The 18,903-nt window shown below is 47.2% G+C and overlaps 1 protein-coding gene across 3 annotated transcripts in view; it reads left to right on the forward strand.

Annotated features, from left to right (window-relative positions):
• AKAP10 (A-kinase anchoring protein 10) overlaps nucleotides 1-18,671 on the forward strand; it is a 62,918-nt gene extending 44,247 nt beyond the window's left edge. The window contains exons 13-16 of one of the 3 annotated variants that reach the window (XR_009499477.1): nucleotides 3,993-4,045; nucleotides 4,668-4,763; nucleotides 7,913-11,799; nucleotides 18,614-18,671. Coding sequence is in view for 2 of the 3 variants with exons in the window: in XM_059907113.1 (XP_059763096.1) it covers nucleotides 3,993-4,045; nucleotides 4,668-4,763; nucleotides 7,913-7,918 (155 nt within the window). In the remaining variant the exon portion in view is untranslated. Of the gene's footprint in view, nucleotides 1-3,992; nucleotides 4,046-4,667; nucleotides 4,764-7,912; nucleotides 15,085-18,613 lie in introns of those variants that run through there. The other 2 variants (XM_059907113.1, XM_059907114.1) reach the window with 2 other exon arrangements.
• Nucleotides 18,672-18,903: the final 232 nt, after the last annotated feature.

The raw sequence follows: 18,903 nt of genomic DNA on the forward strand, positions 1-18,903 counted from the left end.
TTTATTTTACTAAATTTCCTCTAAATCGCTGAAAGTTATTATGAAATATGTGTGGAAAATATTAATAGGTTGAAATTGAAATCCTTTGTTTAATCAGCAAAAGAGTGCTTGGTTAATTCCAAGAGTTAAACACAGAAATACTCTTCGTGACCGAGCTCCGCTTCCAAACAGTTGGTTTACACAGGACGATTTAGGAAACCACTGTGGGTCCATTCAGATAATATCTAGAAAATTTTCAGTGTGATTGGATTGACAGTATTGTCTTGAGTAAGATACTAACTTTTGTTAGAAGAAAATGTTCCATTTTGATAAGTGTGTTTAAAATTAAGAGCTATTGGCAGTCTTCCTATTGAATTGAATAGAACTTCATTTCTATTCTGTTTATCTTATTTTTTAATACACGAATTGTTTAGGTAATGATTTGCACCACTTTTTTTTTAATAGTTACTAACTTTAGATTTTGTTTGTTTATTTATTTATTTTTGGCTGTGTTGGGTCTTCGTTGCCACGCGGGCTTTCTCTAGTTGCAGCTAGCGGGGGCTACTCTTCGTTGCGGTGTCACGGGCTTCTCATTGTGGTGGCTTCTCTTGTTGCGGAGCACGGGCTCTAGGCGCACAGGCTTCAGTAGTTGTGGCACGTGGGCTTCAGTAGTTGTGGCTCACAGGCTCTAGAGCGCAGGCTCAGTAGTTGTGGCTCACGGGCCCTAGAGCGCAGGCTCAGTAGTTGTGGCTCACGGGCTTAGTTGCTCCGCGGCGTGTGGGATCTTCCCAGACCAGGGCTTGAACCCGTGTCTCCTGCATTGGTGGATTCTTAACCACTGCGCCACCAGGGAAGCCCTGCACCACTTTTATGTTGATGAGTAATCTACTTTGGGGTCAGATATAAATTAACAGAGTAAGCAAAAAGTGCAACAATTGTTGAAATAATTTAAACCAGAAAAGGGCCTGTTGACCTATTTGTCTTTATAAGTTTATCCAAAATATTGATTTTATTTCCTATTTAGCCAGAGAAGTCTGAGGTACACAGTTGGGAAAGTGTAAAGACCGAAGGAAGTCTGCACAGCTCATTCTGTAAATAATTATTGAGTGCCTCCGTGCACTCAGACTCACGGGGCAGTTAGAAGATACAGAGCCTGTTGTTAAGAAACTTACAGTCCAGTAGTGTCTTTTATTGGGTAGAAGATGAATACTAGGAAGAGGTCAGTGGTGGCCTAGGTGCAAAGAAAATGCTGGACAGCCTCTGGAGGTATCGGTCAGGAAGGACTCCACTGTCATCAGGTAGCTTCTGTCAGAGAGGGTAATGGGGTCTCCAGTAATAACAGAGTCTCTGAGCTGTTCGGGTTTTTTCTGGAGCTGGTCTTACTCCTTTGACAGCTCATGAAGACGTGCTGCTGCTCCAGAGAATAGGTGTTGGGTGTTTGCAGTTTGGTTTTGTATTATATGAATTAAGATGTATTAAAGATATATGAGTAAAGATGAAGATAAGGTGTACAAAACACTTTTCCCCAGATCACTGTCTCTGCTTATTCTATTCATTCAGTCTCTTCACATTACTCATTTGTTCATTCATTCTAACATTCGAGTGCCTACTATATGCATCTACTGCTCTAAATACTGGGAAGAAAATAAGATTCCTGCCCTCATGGAACTAACATTATAGTGGAGGGACAGTAAACAGATAAATACAGTGTGTGTGTGTCTGTCTGTCTGTGTTTATACACAGACATGTAAGCAGAGTGAGGGACTGGAGGGGTGGTGGGTAGTGCTGTCTTAGAAGTGGTTGTCAGGAAGGGGCTCACTGAGGAAGCAGCATTTTGAGTAGACGCCTGAGCAGAATGGGGGACTAAGCCCTGGCTCATTCGAATCTTAGATGATACGTCTGTGGGTACCGCCTCCTTGTTCTACAGGTGAAGAAGTTGAGGGTCAGGGAAAATGTGACTTGTCAGGGATCACAGCAGACGGAGCGCAGCCTCGCACTTTGGTTCAGAATACCGCGTTGACGGCGGTTGTTTGCAGCTCAGCTCTGCTTCCTCCCCCTTCCTCTCCTTGCTGAGGGCAGCTGCAAAGAACATTTGTCATTAACCAACCTGTAGTTTCATTTTGGATTTTAAAGCTCTGACAGTAGAGCACAGAAGAAAGGGCTACGTTTTGGGGCAGCTGTATCTCAGAAGCTTCTGAGAATATGAGAACTTTGCTTTCAGGGCAAGCAAGGTAATTTTAAAAGTTACCTTCAAATCATCTAGGAGAAAGTGTAACAAGAAGGCATCGTAGAGGATGTTGTGAGAAGGTGGTCCCTGCAGTGGCAGTCTCCTCGTCCCCGGTGCAGCGGTGGGAGATAGAGCCGCATGTACACTGTGAAAGCCCGCACGTGTCAAACTAAGAAGCCTGCGGTACTGTCTGTTGAGCACCAGAGATTTCTAAGCAGAGTGCAGTGAGATGCATTTTTCTGGCTGTAGTCTGCGAATGAATTGGAGTTGGGGAAAGAGTGGTATCAGAGATTCAGGTAGTATAATTTGCTAGGAATGTAGTTAGAAGAAAAAGAGGATCCGAGGATAGATAGTGGTAGCAGGAGTTAGAAGGTCAGATTTATAAGACCTCCAAGGGGGAATTCAGGAGACTACATCCAAGGGGGAATTTGGTGACAGATTTCATAGGGAGAGCAGATGAGGAAGGCAGATGAGTTTTCTCATATGGGTTCTCTAGATGAAGCATTATGATGTTAATTTTTAATAGAAGATTAAATTAATTTCTGAGATAGAGGCTACAAGAAAAAGAGTACATGGGAGATAGAAGAGCTCGACTCGGAACATGTTACGTTTGAGATGCCTTAGGACAATTTGTAAGTATTGGTTTGACACCCAATGACACGTTTTTGAGTTATTTGCATTTTGAAGGAAGTTAAAGCCACAGGAGGGGATGAGATGCCCCAGAGAGAAAGTGCTGAAGGGAATGGAACCCTGATGAAGCTCCTTGTTAAGGGGGCACAGGAGTCAAAGACAGGGCGTTAGCAGAGGAGGGGGGAGCGTTAACAAGCAGGAGGCTGCCGGCAGGGTGACTGCGGGGAGCCCGAGGACAGACTGCAGGCAGAGCATGTAGTGTGGTGGCCCTGCTGGCTCTGCTTGGCTGTAAAATTAACTAGATCAGTGTTCAGACTTTTAGCTAATAATACAAAATATTAAGGGAAAAGGATCCAGGTTTTGTTTTTTTTCATGAATGCTGCAGTTTACTATAGAGTATCCCAGTCATTGAACTAATCAGGATCTTGCCTAAGAAATAATCTACCAGCCACTTGGTTTAAGGCAAAGTTAAGATGTGAGCCTATATGTATTAATGAAAGGATAAGCTGTGTATTTAATACCTGGAAATAGAGGCTAACCTACGTCCTTGGCGACTCCTCAGCATCTAGAGTACAGATGGAGATAGGCTTGTGTGTCTCCTGGGAAGCTGAGGTGTATCATGGCCTGGACAGAGCATGGCTGTTTAAAACTCTGATCCTACCCAGCAAATTAACACAGACCAGAGATCCAGCATGTAGCAGCATAATCTGCACTGGAAGCCCTTTTGTATAGGAGCTGATCTGAAAGATTTACATACATGGCATCTCCTGATGTATTGCTAGATTCTTATCTCAAGACCAGATCCTGGTCATGGTTTTATTTGATCTTTGAATGTTTACTGCAAATTTAACACTAGATGATAGTTTCTTTCATCAAGTGAGGAGAATAGAAGAAAAATCTAGAGCTCTAAAACAGCTTTTCAAAGTTTTTCAAACCATAATATTTGCAAGTTAAATACTCTGTTATGGAGCCAATATCATTAGTTTTTATTAATGGTAATATTCCTTAATTTTGGGGTGAGGTTTTACCCCCAAAATAGTATCTTTTAAAAAAGAATATCTTTTAAAAGCTGGGAAATAGATGTTTAAATAAGAGCATTTTTTTTAATGTAAAATTATGCATGAGGTCTACATTCAACTTTGGCTTTGTTTACTAGGATCCATGTTCTCTCAAGCTATGAAGAAATGGGTCCAAGGAAATACTGATGAGGTAAATTCCGCTTTTAGTGTAAAAAGATTCCTGTTTATAAGGGGCACTTACTCTAAGCAAGGTTTCGAGTTTTCTCTTTCCTTAGTTCCCTTGCTTAAGCAGCATGGTACATCACTGCTTCCTTATCTACGAGGTAACAGGAAGGGGTGGGCCCTTCCTAGCATCTCACAGTTGCCTGGTAGAGGCAGTGGAGGTATCCTCCGTCCAGAGACTCTGACCACTGAAAAATATCCAAGCAGTCAGGTTTCCATTAATCAGCAGGCACCAGTAAACAGTGTAGAAACAAAAGCTCAAACGTTTCCTTCCTCACTGTCAGTTATACTTTCAGAAGTAGAGACTTGCTTTTTTGAATAGTTAAGCACATTGAAAGATGAGAGTGGAAAAAGAAAGACGTTTTGTTTTGACCGCCTAACATGAAAATAGTCATGATGTCGGATAGACAGTGAAGAGCATGTTGATATATCACAACCAGAGGGCGGCCCGGGTCCTTTCATGCGTGGGAATGTGCTTCCTCCCAAGTACGTAGAAATGCTATGCATATACAGCTGTGTTTAGAACATTAATAATGTTTGCTGATTCTTCTAGCGAATAACCATTATCAACAGTTTAATTACTTTTATAGGCCCAGGAAGAGCTAGCTTGGAAGATTGCTAAAATGATAGTCAGTGATGTTATGCAGCAGGCACAGTGTGATCAGCCGTTAGAGAAGTCCACAAAGGTAAGGATGACTTGTGTTCTGATCTAGCGTGTGTGAAACTGAAGAGAATTAGATCCCAGAGATACAAATACTTAAAAGGACGTAAGGGAGCTTCTGCTTCTGCCGTGGAAGGATTAACTGCTATAGGAATTGCCCTCTCATTGTAAACAACTAGAAAATTGACAAACTAAATGAAACAGCTATTTCCAGATATCAGACAACAGGGCTTTAATCCTTGAAAGGAAGGTAACATTGAGGTGATCCCTAGTTCACTTCCCAGAAGCAGTTTCCAAAGTGTAGGGAGGACAAACTGTAAGCTTTCAATGAATCTTAAAGGATTGAAAGCATACAGTTTGTTCTCTGACCATAAAGGAATTAAACAAGAAATTAGTAACAGAAAGATATGTGGAGGGAATTCCCTGGCTGTCCTGTGGTTAGGACTCTGGGCTTTCACTGCTGAGGGCCTGGGTTCAATCCCTGGTTGGGGAACTAGGATTTCACAAGCTGTGTGGCACAGCCAAAAAAAAAAAAAGAGAGAAAGAAAGATATGTGGAAAATCCCCAAATATTTTGAAATTAAACAACATACTTCTGAGTAACCCATTAGTCAAAGAAGAAATCAAAAGGAATATTAGAAAATATTTTGGACTGAAAACACAGCATAGTAGAATCTGCCCTCCCTATTCGTGGGCTCCACATCTGAAGGTTTCACATCCATGGATTCAACCAGCCACGAATCAAAAATATATTAAAAAAAAAATTTTTTTCCATAAAGTTCCAAAAAGCAGAACTTGAATTTGCCGTGGCCTGGCAACTATTTACATAGCATTTGCATTGTATTAGGTATTATAAGTAAGCTAGAGGTGATTTCAGATACACAGGATGAAGTGTGTACGTTATATGCAAATACTGTGCCATTTTATGTAAGGCACTTGAGCATTCTCAGATTTCGGTATCTGCAGGGGTCCTGGAACCAATCCCCCACCATTACTAAGGGACAACTATATTTGTGGGATACTGCTAAAGCAGTTCTTATAGGTAAATTTATAGCATTAAATATTTATATTAGACGAGAGGAAAAGTCACAGTCTTCTATCTTAAACTAGAAAATGAGTAAATGAAACCCAAAGAAAGCAGAAAGAAGGAAGTAATAAAGATAAAAGTGAATATCAATTACTTTTTTTTTTTGGATCTACTAAGTCATTTACACTCTTCCATTTTGTTGTTGCCTATTCTCTCACTTTTCCATTTCTTGTGACTTTGGTTTTTTTGTTTGGGTTATTTTTTTAAGTACTACTTTAGGAAGGAGTGAATTGAATGGGTGTGATCCATCTTCCATCTTTACCTGGAGGTCAACGACAGTAATCATTAGGAAATTCTGACTTGCCCCCAACCGAATACTCTGTTTTTCTATGGCTTCACCAGCTGTGCCCACAAGAGCCACACAAATAACCCAGCAGATTGGAGGCAGCCACTTAGCACCCCCCAGTTATCTCTTCAGGCAAAGACTCCCAGTTCCTCCACCAGCTTTGCTTTCTGTAACTTGAGTTGACTCACAAAGACTTCATGTGATAGGCGAACCTCTGCTCAGACTCTTTGTGAAGGTGTTAAACTACTCTTCTGTCGTCTACGTTAGCAGGAGTTGGGAACACTATGTTTTAGTTACCTGTGTTAGTTACCTATGTTCAGATGGAGGCGTGAACTTAGATTTGGGTCCAGCATCACCTTTCCTTGCTAACTTTGTAGCCAACTTTTTACTCTCTTATTACCAGAGCTTGGTTTAATTTTGAACTTTTCACTGAGCTGATTCATACCAAAGTTCTGTTTACTTTTGCAGACTCCATCCTCTTTTCTATGTAAAGGTGATAATTTTTGCCTATATTCACTGGCTCAGTCAAACCCAGAATAGCAAATAACATGATAAAGGTGTATAAAGAAGTGCAAGGTAGTTATTTTTGTGATTCCCCGTTATCATGTTGATGATCAAATATTTGACAATATGAAAATGTTCTTTAGAAACCATTTTGGAAAGCAGATGTTTAAACTTAAGGCTTTTTATTGGAGTTGTGTGTTCAGATTTTATTACCATATGCTTTTCATTTCTAAGATACACAGATATATTTTGCTTTTAACCTTGCTAGACCTTCTCTTTGGCTGGCCAAGATGACTGTCCTGTCTGTCCTTTAGGAATCAGCAGTGTATTGGTATGGAAAACGCAGTAGGCTGGCAGGCCTCGTTGAGTCCGTTTCTAGTCAGTATGTGTGACCTTTTGCAAGTTAATTTTCTCCGGTCCCTTCATTTCCTTATCAGTAGATCAGAGAAATTGGACAAGAAAATCTCGTAAGATCCCCTGTAATTCTCATTCCATGAATGTGTGAATGTGAGAAGTCCTGCACCCACAAAGGAGTACCCAACCCCTCTTTAACCCCTGTGGATACCTCTCTGCTTTGAATCGCCTACTCTACATTTGTCTATAGAAAGCACTTGGGCATTTAATGTAAATGACCTCACAGCATTACTGAATTGTTTCATGTGTTTATGTCCCATCTCACAAATAGCAGGGACCATGTCTTCTGTGATGTTTGTTTCCTCCCCAGTGCAGTGAAAAAGAGGACTCAGCCTCAGAAGCTTGGTCTTAGGAGGCCAGAAGATCAAAGCTCTCTGTTTTCTTTCTAAAGGCTTTGGCGCATTCCATATTATGGCTCTGTCTTCATCTAATGAATCCCCTGTGGATGGTCACTTAGGTCGTTTGGGATCGTTCCCTGTTACAAACAATACTTTGATGAATGTGTATGTAAGTCTTTGCCCTCTCTTATGAGTATGCTTTAGAGTTAATTCCTAGAAGCAGAATTATCTGTCAAAAAGTAGATATTTCGTTCTAATATCTGTTGCCAAAAAGGAAAGATAAAAGCAAGTCTGGGTGCCAGTCCTCGTTATATAACCTTCAGGTGGGTTGCTTGGCCTCCTTAGGCTTCCATTCACTCAGCTGTAAATGAAGCTAATTAGGGCTATTTACCTCCCATGATTGTAGTCAGGTCCTGGCTGTCATGAGCACTGGTATGTAGTAGGCGCTCACTAAGTGTTGGTGCCCTTCTTCCTTAATCTGTGATGGTAATGTGTCACTGGTTGTAGAAATGTACCTTACCTTTTTCTTTTCCTTTCTTTCTTCAGCTATGACCCAAGACCTGAGATAAAGGAAATCTGCTTTTGGAGAATAAGAGAACTTTTTTCCTTTGGTTGGATTCTTCCCCACAGCCAGTGAAAACAGAGCACTGTACTTCTTCTCACTGTTGTTCCCAAGAAAGAAGGCAGACAATCCTAGACTTCCACCGTCGGCAGAGTGTCGCGTAGACACGTCTGCACACGATGATCACGCAGTGAAAGTCGTAGAGACAGAGTGGTGTTGTTTACATTACTAGAGAATTACTAGTTTTCCAATGGCAATAACCCACGTGTGGAAGAGTTAGTCCACTGGGATAGGCGGGGGCCACACGCCATGGGAGACGCAGAGGCGTAGGGCCGGTATTTGATGCACCTCCCGTGGCGGTGACCCACCCCGACAGCGTCCGACGGCGGGTACCAGAGGGGCTTCGCCTGGTCTCCTGAGCAGGCAGGGGAGTCGGCCCTCGGGAGCCAGGCGGTGTGGCGCCAGCAGGTGGCTTTTCTTCCGGGGAGCGGGGTCTGCACAGAGGCGTTAATGTGGAAGTGGGTCAAGTCTTGGTGACGTTGTCCTCCCCTTTGGTGACAGTGTGTGGTGTTCACGTTGTAATTGCTCCTGAGACGCAGTACTCTTAAAACCAGCTCCCCCGCGGCCAGAAGGGCGAGCCTCTGCGCCGCAAGTGGTAGGACTTGCTCCTCCGAGATTCTGGGCTCCGGTGACGTCACCTCCCCTCACAGTACTTGTGGAAAGGGATGTGCAACAGCCATCACTCCAGTTTTCCCCTGTGGCTCCTTGAACAAAATGTTTATTCCCAGATGGTAGAGTTTTTAAAGAAGGTGGGCGGGCAGGCGTGGGGACAGAGAGGCACTCAGTTCTGACTCTCTCCTCTTCTTTGCTCTGCGCTGGGAAGTGTGCAGGTTGTGGCCTTTTTCTTCTGTCTGTGGGGTGACGAGAGGCCCCTCCCTGCACTTCCACTCGGTCGGCTTCGGGGTCTGGACCTCGCTGCCATGGGCGGGGCCGCCCGTCGGCCGCACACTCCATGCCGGCGGCGCCAGCGCTGCCTCACCACACGGACTGTCGGAGGGAAGGAACGTTCTCTTAGGTGTTACTGCTTTTGCTCAGACTTTGCAAAAAATACATATATACACATATGAATATATAATTATTAATCACCTCTGTCCTTGAGAAAGTCTTGAATGAATAGAGAATTTATTCCACTGCAACATTTGGTTGTATAGACGCGCACTGTTTCATCAACAGAAGAAGCAGAAAGGCTGTGTATGAGTTTTTGGTACTATGTACCACCTCTGTTATTCTTCTAAAGTGAAGTATTCATGTACTTAAACCATATTCTATTTAATTGTGTTTGATTTTAAAATACATATATGAATTACATTTAAAATTGTGTCAACTTTCTGCTTTCAGGGCATTTATGGCTCCTCTGTTGAGATGTGTTGATTCTTCCCAATATTTCCATTTGCTTTTCAAGAACCCAGGACATGAGCCACTCCTGGACTCAGCCTTGTGTTTGGAGCATATGGCATAGACCTGAGGTGTTATTAGATGCATATGCTGTGATTGACTCACTTTGTTCTTTTAACAGAATATTTCCATCCGTTTCACTTTGCTTCAACCTTTAAATAACAGAAAAGCAACGTAAAGGTCATAGAATAAACTGTGGTTTTGGGTGACTCTTGCTGCCTCTGCATGGTTTGGAATAACATTTTCTGTAAGACTCTAGGCTATTTAAACTAGTGCTTTCAGTTAAGATACTGTCCAGTCATGTCTTTGTGTACGTTGTGTGCTTCTGAGCTAGAGATATCAGTAGGTGTAAGGTTCTTATAAGGAAAAGAATAGCAAGTTTGAGACGGGGTTACTTTTTCTGCCCCACCCACTGTAGGACACAAGCAAAGTGTAGCCTGAGACTGGTAGCCAGACGAGACGTATGCTCTCACGGAGCTCCTTGCGCTTATTTTCAGATTAGGATTGGAATCATCTGACCTCGAGTGCCAGGCTCTGTGTGGTGTGCCCACGAAATAGGATTCCCTGGCAGGGTTTTTATAGGTTCAGTGAATCAACTGAACATCCTGCTTTATCATGATGTTGACATCAATGCAAATTGTTAAAAAAAAAAAAAAAGAAGATGTTAGTAAAAAGGGGTACCTTTTGTAACTGTGCATGTCTTCATCACTCATGTAAGATGTGATGAAAATTTTAAAAACAAGCATCAACCAAGCCCAGTGAAGAGCAATAAAACAGGGAGCAACTTTCTGTGACCTTTTCTACTTGGGTTTCAGGGTTCAGTAGAACTTCGTAAAATGTACGTAATTTACGTTTCTGAAGCTTTGGCTAGTGCAGTAAGAATTTGGAGGGGAAGGTCGCTCTGAATAGAAAAGTACAGACGTCTTTGTTGTTTTAAGTACTGATAGCTGAGCACTGCTGAAGCGGCGGGTGGGCGCCTCTCTCATTACCGTGCCGTGGGGCCTGTTTGTACACAAGGACCTCGTCCCTCCCCTCCCCCACACACCCGTTGATCGGACCGGGGTTGATCTTCTCCTGATCCAAACAGGCCCAAGAACATTCTTTATCCAAAGAATTTTGCAAAGGGCAGGAGACATCCCAGTCCCTGTCTGGGGTGATAGCGCGTATGGGGCACTTGCAAGTCAGGACCCCTGAGCCGGTGCCACGTGGACGAGCCGAGATCTGTACAAGCAGAAATAACAGACACGAGAGCCAGTGGGTGAGAGCAGCTGCCTTGTAGCCTGGAGGTGGTGAAGGTTTCTGGCTCTAGTCCTGCATCCCGGCTGTGGACTCCATCAATTCCTCGGGTATCCTTAGGATGCACTTTGGCTTTTTAAAAATCAGTCTGAAGGGAGTTTTTCCTTCGCGCAACCAAAAGGACCTTGACTACAATACTACCAGATTGCTGTAATCACTAATGATCGCATGTGCTCAGCATGTTTGCAAAATACTGGTGAATTCTGGAGAATTTTTCTTCAGTAAACCTTCCTTGGTCATTTTGTGTATTCTCTCAAAATGGAATCCTAAACTCATGGAACTAAAAGACACTCCCTCATTTTTCCAGGGGGGAGTTACTCAGGCCTAGGAAAAGGGCAGGTCTTTGGCCTTTGGTTGGATGGTCACCTTCTGGACCAGGGCCATTGCACGCTTCCCAACTTCCTTCTGAAGGATAAACACCATCCCCACTTGCAGCGCCTACAATAAAACCCAGAAATAAAAGGGCATTTCTGTTAATGAGTGATAAAAACTTCATATGAGGGAGGGCAATGATTATCACAAACTTTGTAAGTGCTGACCATTTCTACGTACTAGGCAAGGTGTCTGGCCTTTGGCTGGGGCAGGAAGCGGGGCGGGGCCCTCTGCAGACGAGCCCTGGGACGCCGCGGAGGCCTCTGCTTGGGCTCAGAGTAGGAAGTGGGGTCCTACGCGGACGCGGGGGGTGGGTGGAAAGGGCCAGCAAAAGCCTGGAGGGCGTTCGTGACCACGGAGGAAAGCCTGTCTGCTGCCTGTCACTCGGGGTTGGAGCTCTCCCCGCTTCGTGGTTCACGCCAACGGGTGTTTCCTCGTCTGCTCCCTCCACGCTGCCTGCTCTGGCTGGCGCACTGCCCAGGCACGATGGGGCGCCCACGGGGCTGCTCCTCAGCTGCCCCCCAGGGAGCACTCGTGAGCCCAGGCAGGGGTGGCAGGACCCCGTCGGCGGTGGGCGGGCAGGTGCCCGGAAACAGTGGCTTCCATTCAGCCGAAGGCAGCTGGCATTTGCCAAGGAGCAAGTGAGGGTTGTGACGGTGGCGTTTCCTTGGACGCCCGACTCCCCGATCTTGAATAGCCGCCAGGCTCAACCCAAAATGATCCCAAGCCGGCCTCCACCTCCATCCCGGTAAGAACCCCCCACCTGCAGGCACCTCATGGAACGGCTCGAGCTGGGCCTCCAGACCAAGCAGAGCTCCCCATCTTGGCAAAGGGCCCTTTGTTCTTTCTAATGACAGAGCTGCCGGGTTAGCACGTGTTCACCTGCAAAGTGTTGATGGTGCAGGGATGCAGGAAGGGGTAAAAAAAAAAAATACCTCTGGGCCCCCTGGAGCTTCCATTCTACCGAGGAGGTAGAGGTTGGAGGTTCGTCTGAAGTGGGTGCTGGTATTTTTCACTCAAGACAGCCCTTTGAGCCAGTGATTTAACACCCTTTCCTTCCAAAGCCCTTCCTGGCGGAAGTCACCAGGCTTCGTGACCTCTTGCCCGCGCCCGTCCACGGGCCCCCGGAGGGCTGGTTGCTGGGCGGCTCCATTTCCTCGCCGTCGCCTGGCTGACAGCGAGGGGTGGGCACCTTGACCCCGGGCCCTTCAGGCTGCTCTCTGATGAGGGTGGGCCTACGAGCAGCCACAGCCCCGTGGGGCTCCCTGCAGAGCTCTGGGAAATGTGGAGCCTTAGAAGCGAGAAACAAGGAGACCCGTGTAGAGTTTTTACACGCAGGTGATATAAAAACCCCAAGCTTGGAAAACCCAGCTCACTGTTGAGCTGATGCCATGAGGTGATCAGCCAGCCCCTTCCGAGGTCTCCTTTAACGAGAATAACCAGCCCTTGAGTACTTGCCGGGTGCCGGGCACTCTGTCACGTAAGCCGTGCGATAATCTTGCAAGTGCATACTTTTCCCTGTTATAAATGAGGAGACTGAGGCTCTGGAGGCAAAGGAATTCTCCAGGGGATCGAGTCCAGGCAGCCATTAAAAACATTCCATTAGCTTAAAGCAGTGGTTCTTAACACTTCATGTGCATCAGGATCCCCTGGAGAACATGTTAAAATGGGTTGCTGGGCCTCCACCCCTCCCCGCTGCCCACAGTTCCTGCCTGAGTTGGTAGGTCTGGGGTGGAGCCTGGGAATCTGCACCGTAGCAAATTCCCAGCTACTGCAGCTCACGAGACCACACTTTTGAGAATCTCAGCCTTAGAACCTTTCCTGTAAATTGGGAAACGCGTGTTTTCATTCCCTTTTATTGGATGTGCCCACGCAACACAGAAGTGTAATTTGAGACCTATTACTCATTCACTCAAGCACATAAATCCTTTATCAGTATTCAGATATTTGTCAAAGCCAAGGGGACCCAGACGCCAACCCGCTGTCTCATTGCCTGGGCAGGTCTGAGGCCGTCCAGGCAGGTGTCGCCCCCGGGGGTGAGGCTTGGAAGAGGCCCAGACCAGCCTCGGCCCCCAGTGCATTTGCTGGGGACAGTGCACGTGTCATCCCTTCAGGGCTGAGTCCAGGCTGGTGGGTCACACCGGGGTCCCTGTGGAAGCTTTTGCACAAATCCTGCCTGGCCCACTTCCTTCCAGCTTGTCCCCCAGGTCCTCGATGCCACCTGCCCCCGAGGCCCTGACCAGGCCTCTCCTGCCCCCTCTCCCTTGCTGCCTCTTTTCAGGTCCCTCCCGCAGGGCTCGGGTGCCTTGTTCCCCTTCCTCTATCTTCTCCCTTCAGCACACGCTTCCTGGGGGCCAGCTGTGGGCCTGTCCCCGGAGCAGACACTGCCCACCCTCCTTGCTGCCTAGGAAATAAACCCTGATGCATTGCTGGGGTGAGTGACCTGCTGGGGGCAGCCTAGGTGGACCCAAGGTTCATGGACTCCTGATCTGATCATCGCAGCCTTGCCCCGGAACATGCCCACTGTTTGTTCCCTCAAGATACCACTTCTTCACAGTCCCAACACGCCCAGACTGCGCCCTCCCCTCCCCCTCCCCTCCCCCTCCCCCTCCCCTCCCCCCTCTCCTCCCCTCCCCTCCTCCCTCCCCCAGATGGACCAGGACCCCACATCAGCATCGCCCATGGCTGCCCACTGCTGGCCTGGCCCTTCCATGTCCTCACTCCATATCCTCCGTTGCTGCCTGGGGAAGCTGTCCTCTTATCTTCTTACCCAGCTCCGGTCCACTCGCCGGCGCGCAGCGTGGCCAAGCCACTGACACAGGGTGAAGGAAAGTGCAACATTTATTGTAGAACCCCAAGCAAAGAGAACTGGCAGCTCTTGCTCTAAAGACTCAGGGCTTTCAGGGAAGGGTTTTAAAGACAGGGTGAGGGAAAGGGTCAGGGGGTGTGTGATCAGCTTGTGCACAATTCTCTGATTGGCTGGAGGTGAGGTAACAAGGTGGTGGTTCAAGAATCTTAGTCATCAGCCTTCTGGTTCCAACCTGTCTGGGGTCTGCGTGCTGGTGGTCAGCATGCAGTTAACTTCTTCCACCTGGTGGGGATTTCAGTATCTGCAAAACAGCTCAAGGATATGGCTCAGGATGTTATCTACAGCCCCTGAGGAACTAAAGGTCTTCTGGCTTTTTTCTATGGCTAAACTATTATTATTTTGTTTTGTTTGACTGTTTCCCTTTGTTTCTGCATTTTCTCACTTCTCTGATTAAATCTGCTCTTTGGACCTCCGGGAAGGCCTAGGAGGCTAAAGCTTTTCATCAGACAGGAGGTGTGGGACACGGGGGTGGATCTGTCCCCGGGAAGCCCCTGCGGGGTCCTGCCCGGCCCACTCTGGTCCTGCCCGGCCCACTCTGGCTCTTTCTTCGGAGCTTTCTTCCCTTTCTCACTCCCACCCCAGCAAACTGCACTGTCCATGATGGCGACCCCGCCTGGGGCTCTCCAGTCACACCCACAGCCAGACTGTCATCTCCTGCAACTGCTCTACCTCTGGTTTCCCCTCACATTTCAGCCCCCAGCAACCTCAAGCCATGCAAGCTTTGCAGGGTTACAGATGCCTCCTATTGGAATGGATTGAAAGAGGGGTGAGAAGCAGCTTGGGCGTGATCCCAGGGGTTTTCCCCTCACCGTTACTAGAGTTGGGCTTTGTAAACCAGCGTCGAAGAGCAAGTTCAAAAGCAGTAAGTGAGTAGTTTTGTTATAAGGATGACAAGCGGGGGCTGGGGAGGACCATGCTGACGTGGGACTTGGGTCAGTCTTCCCAGTACCAGTGTGGGACACGTGTCTTGTGCTGCATCGCAAACAACTTAGACACAAGGAGAAACGCTTCGAGAAACCGTAGCTCTATCATGATGAAGACTTTGGTGTCCCAGATGCACATAGAGTGAGAATAACATTGTTACTTGAAACGTGAGATGGGGGAAAAAAGCAATATTTTGTACTGATGTATTCTTGTATATAATGTTATTTTAAATATGCATGTGTAACTAAATAAATTAGATATTATAACTAGGCATCTGAGTATTTTGTCAACATTCCAAAAAATTTGAACTCAGATTGATACCTTACTTTTTTTAAAATTTTTTCTTTAGGAAAATCGGGGTTTGCCTTAAATATAGGATCAGTTATATCATTCATTACCTCCCCGTGGTCTGCTGAATAAAATCCAAATTCCTTATTTAGCACTGAACACCCTGGCTGACCCAGCCTCCGAGACCTTGGAACCCTAGACCCTTAACTCCACCTCCCCACACTCTTCCCCTGTGGGGTTCTGCGGACTTCCCCCCTACGCTCTGCCTCAGGAAGCCCTTCCCCTTCGAAGACTCACTCCTCCCCCTCCTCCAAGACCCTCCCTGATGTCCGGTCCCCCTGAGCCCCCAAGCAGCACATCCTCACACAGCATCCAACTCGGCCTTATCGCGGATGGGCCCTGGCCCCGTCTGCCCCACCTGATGTGAGCGAGCTTTTCCCAGGGAGCGTGGCCCAGGAGATGCTGGGGAAGAAAAGAGAAAGTTCGCTTTAAATGAACCGGGCCCAGCTCATGGTCTTCCTGGGCTCATCTGCCCAGAATCGCACCCAAGGCCTCCCATGCCTTAGGGGCTGAAGGGGTCCCTACCTGCTGGCGGCAAGAGACTGATGTTGAGGTAGATATCTCAACCCGGGTCCAGCAGCTCACAGGTTGCCCAAGTGTCCTGAGACCCTTTCAGAAGGTCTGCAAGGTCAAAACTATTTTCGTAATAACACTAAGACGTGAATTGTCCTTTTCACTATGTGAATATTTGCATTGATGATACAAAAGCGATGGTGACCCCTTAGCAGGAATCTGGACACACTGTGCCAGTGGTCATTGTACTCTTCCCGGCCAGGCACTTGCCATTTAAAAAAAAGAGAGCCAGTTTCCCATAAGAGTGTCTTGATGAAGCAGTAACAATTATTAATTTTATTAAATCTCGACCCTCAAGTGCCTGTTTTTAATGTTACATGGGACAACATGGGAAGGACACGGGAAGCCCTTCTGCACAGTGAGGGGTGATGGTTGTCTCCCGGAGAAGCTCTGGCCACCCGCCGTGGACCCCCCCAAGGGCACACCCGACAAGCCGGTTATTCAGGCTTGGGTCTTGCGAAGACATTTTCGTGAAAATGAAGGAAGCGAGCCTATCACTTTGAGAAGAAAACACTGCCGGTATTTATTATTGCCCGGGATGAAATTTGAGTTTTCAAGCAAAAACTAGAATTGTGGAAAACTGATACCACGGCGGCCTTGATAGCTTCCCTTCCTGAAAGACGTTTCTGATGAGATCTAATATATGTGTGATTTTTTAAAATATTGTATGATGAAATGTGTCATATTTGGAAAAGCAGTGTAACCCAATGAACCAATATTTTCCAAATGACTGATGCATGATGCACAAAACAAGTAGGTGAAAGATTGGTTCAATGTGTGAGACCCACCCATAGGGTATGAAGGGTTCCGAGATGAGAAAACTTGAGAACTGCCCCGCTGGTCCAACCTCAGGCCGGTGGAGGAAGCCAGGCCTTATTTGCACTGTGTGTGTTTGCATGAAAGTAAGTTTGATTCCACGTGGTGCTATATCCTTGCTGTGGGGTTTTCGGCCTTTCCCTCACCTCTCTGGGCCTCTGTGCCTTCTGTAGAAACGGAGATAATGACTCTTCAGAAACAGACGGTGGCAGACAGGGTTCGCTGGCATGGGGAACATTTGGTAGTGCAATCGGAAGGTCTGGATGATGTACGATGAAGAAGAGGCTGGAGAGCTGGTTTTCTTTGGTTTAATTACAAAGACAGACCCACCCTAACCATCTCCCAACTAAGGCTGCCCTCAGGGTGCAAATCAGCGGCTTTGTGTGCAGGCCCTGGGCTTGTGTGCAGGGGCTCCTCCTTAGAGGCGAGAGGCTTTGTTTATAGTCGTGCTGTGATCGCCAGGTGTGGGGAGAACTGCTGATCCGAGGTCTCCAGCCAGCACAGGAGGAAATGAGTGTTCTGTCCTGACCGCAGGGCGCCAGGCCACCTCCTCTGCCTCTGGGGGCCCAGTCTGAGGTCAGCGGCACAGCTGGCGGGCCAGCCTCTCGGGAAGGAAGCTCGAGGAGGCTGGGGGCCTCCCTCAAAGGAAGCAAGAAGCAGAACCACAGGCAACAAGGACCAAAACTGTGCACGGGGTCTCGGAGCAGAAAAGCAGAGGTCAGCGGAACCAGATGGAAAGCCCGAGACACAGGCGAGGTCAGCCCGGCATGGGGGGTGTTGGCAGGAAGTGGATGGGGGAGCTAGCGGCCCTGCTGTCATCCCCCAGGGGACTCACCACACCTGATCTCATGAGCCCCGGGGGCCAGGGTGTCAGATTCAGGGACACTTCACGTTAATCAAGCTCCCACAGGCTGTAACACACAAATACAGGTCAGAAGCCTTCTTACTGATTTCTGAGGGAAAGTTCAACTGTCAAAAAGTAAACCAAGGACTTCCCTGGTGGCGCAGTGGTTTAAGAATCCGCCTGCCAATGCAGGGGACACGGGTTCGAGCCCTGGTCCGGGAAGATCCCACGTGCCACGGAGCAACTAAGCCCGTGTGCCACAACTCCTGAGCCCGCGAGCCACAACTACTGAGCCCGCGTGCCACAACTACTGAAGCCCACGCTCCTAGAGCCTGTGCTCCGCAACAAGAGAGACCATCGCAATGAGAAGCCTGCGCACCACAATGAAGAGTAGCCCCTGCTCCCTGCAACTAGAGAAAGACCGTGCACAGCAACGAAGACCCAACGCAGCCAAAATTAAATTAATTAATTAATTAATTTTTAAAAAAAGTAAACCAAAAAGAGCATTTGACACAATCCAACATGCCTTCACGATAAAAACTCTCAGCAAAATAAGCTACGAGGACATACTGTACAGCACACGGAATATAGCCAATATTTTATAATAACTATAAATGGAGGATAACCTTTAAAAATTGTGAATCACCATATCGTACACCTGTAACTTATATAATATTGTACATCAACTAGACTTCAATTTAAAAAAAAATGCTCAGCAAAGTGGGAAGAGAGGGAAACTTCTCTCAACTCTGATGTTTTTCCGACCCCACAGAATGCACAAGAGCAGGGGTGAGCCTCATGTAAACTCTGGGCTCTGGGTGGTGATGACGTGTCCACGCAGCTTCCTCGGTGGTAACAGATGTACCGTCTGGTGGGGTGTTGATGGTGGGGAAGCTGTGCGTGTGTAGGGGCGGGGGTATGTGGGGAATCTCTGCTTTCTGCCCAATTCTTTAACTGAGATAGAGTTGACGTTTAGCATTGTGTAAGTTCAAGGGGCATGACACGTTGATTTGATGCATTTATATTGCAACATGATTGCCACCGTAGCGTTGGCTAGTTGGCTAACACCACGGTTGCATCATACAATCATCGTTTCTTCTAGAGGTGGGAACAACTTTCTGCTCAGTTTTGCTGCTATGATGTTGTTCTTTCCTTAAAAACCTTACAAAGGCTTCTCCTCTGACCCAGGAACCTATGGGACCCTACAGCCTCCGGCCTCCTGTGACGTCACCTGCAATCACTGTCCCAGGTCCACTCAGGCGCAGCCATGCTGGGCTACAGGCACACCCCTCCCTCGGGGCTTTTGCACCTGGAATTCCTCCACTCTGCATGGATCACAGCCTCACTTCCTTCAGGTCTTGGCTCCGATGTCACCTCAGTGAGGTCATTCCAGGTCACCTTTTCTTAAATTGGGCCCCTCCCCCCATACTTCCTCCCTCCCTCCCAGATTTACTTCTCTCCTTGGTCCCTGTCACTAG

Source organism: Balaenoptera ricei, chromosome 20 (assembly GCF_028023285.1).
Source record: "Balaenoptera ricei isolate mBalRic1 chromosome 20, mBalRic1.hap2, whole genome shotgun sequence".
Lineage (NCBI taxonomy): Eukaryota > Metazoa > Chordata > Mammalia > Artiodactyla > Balaenopteridae > Balaenoptera > Balaenoptera ricei.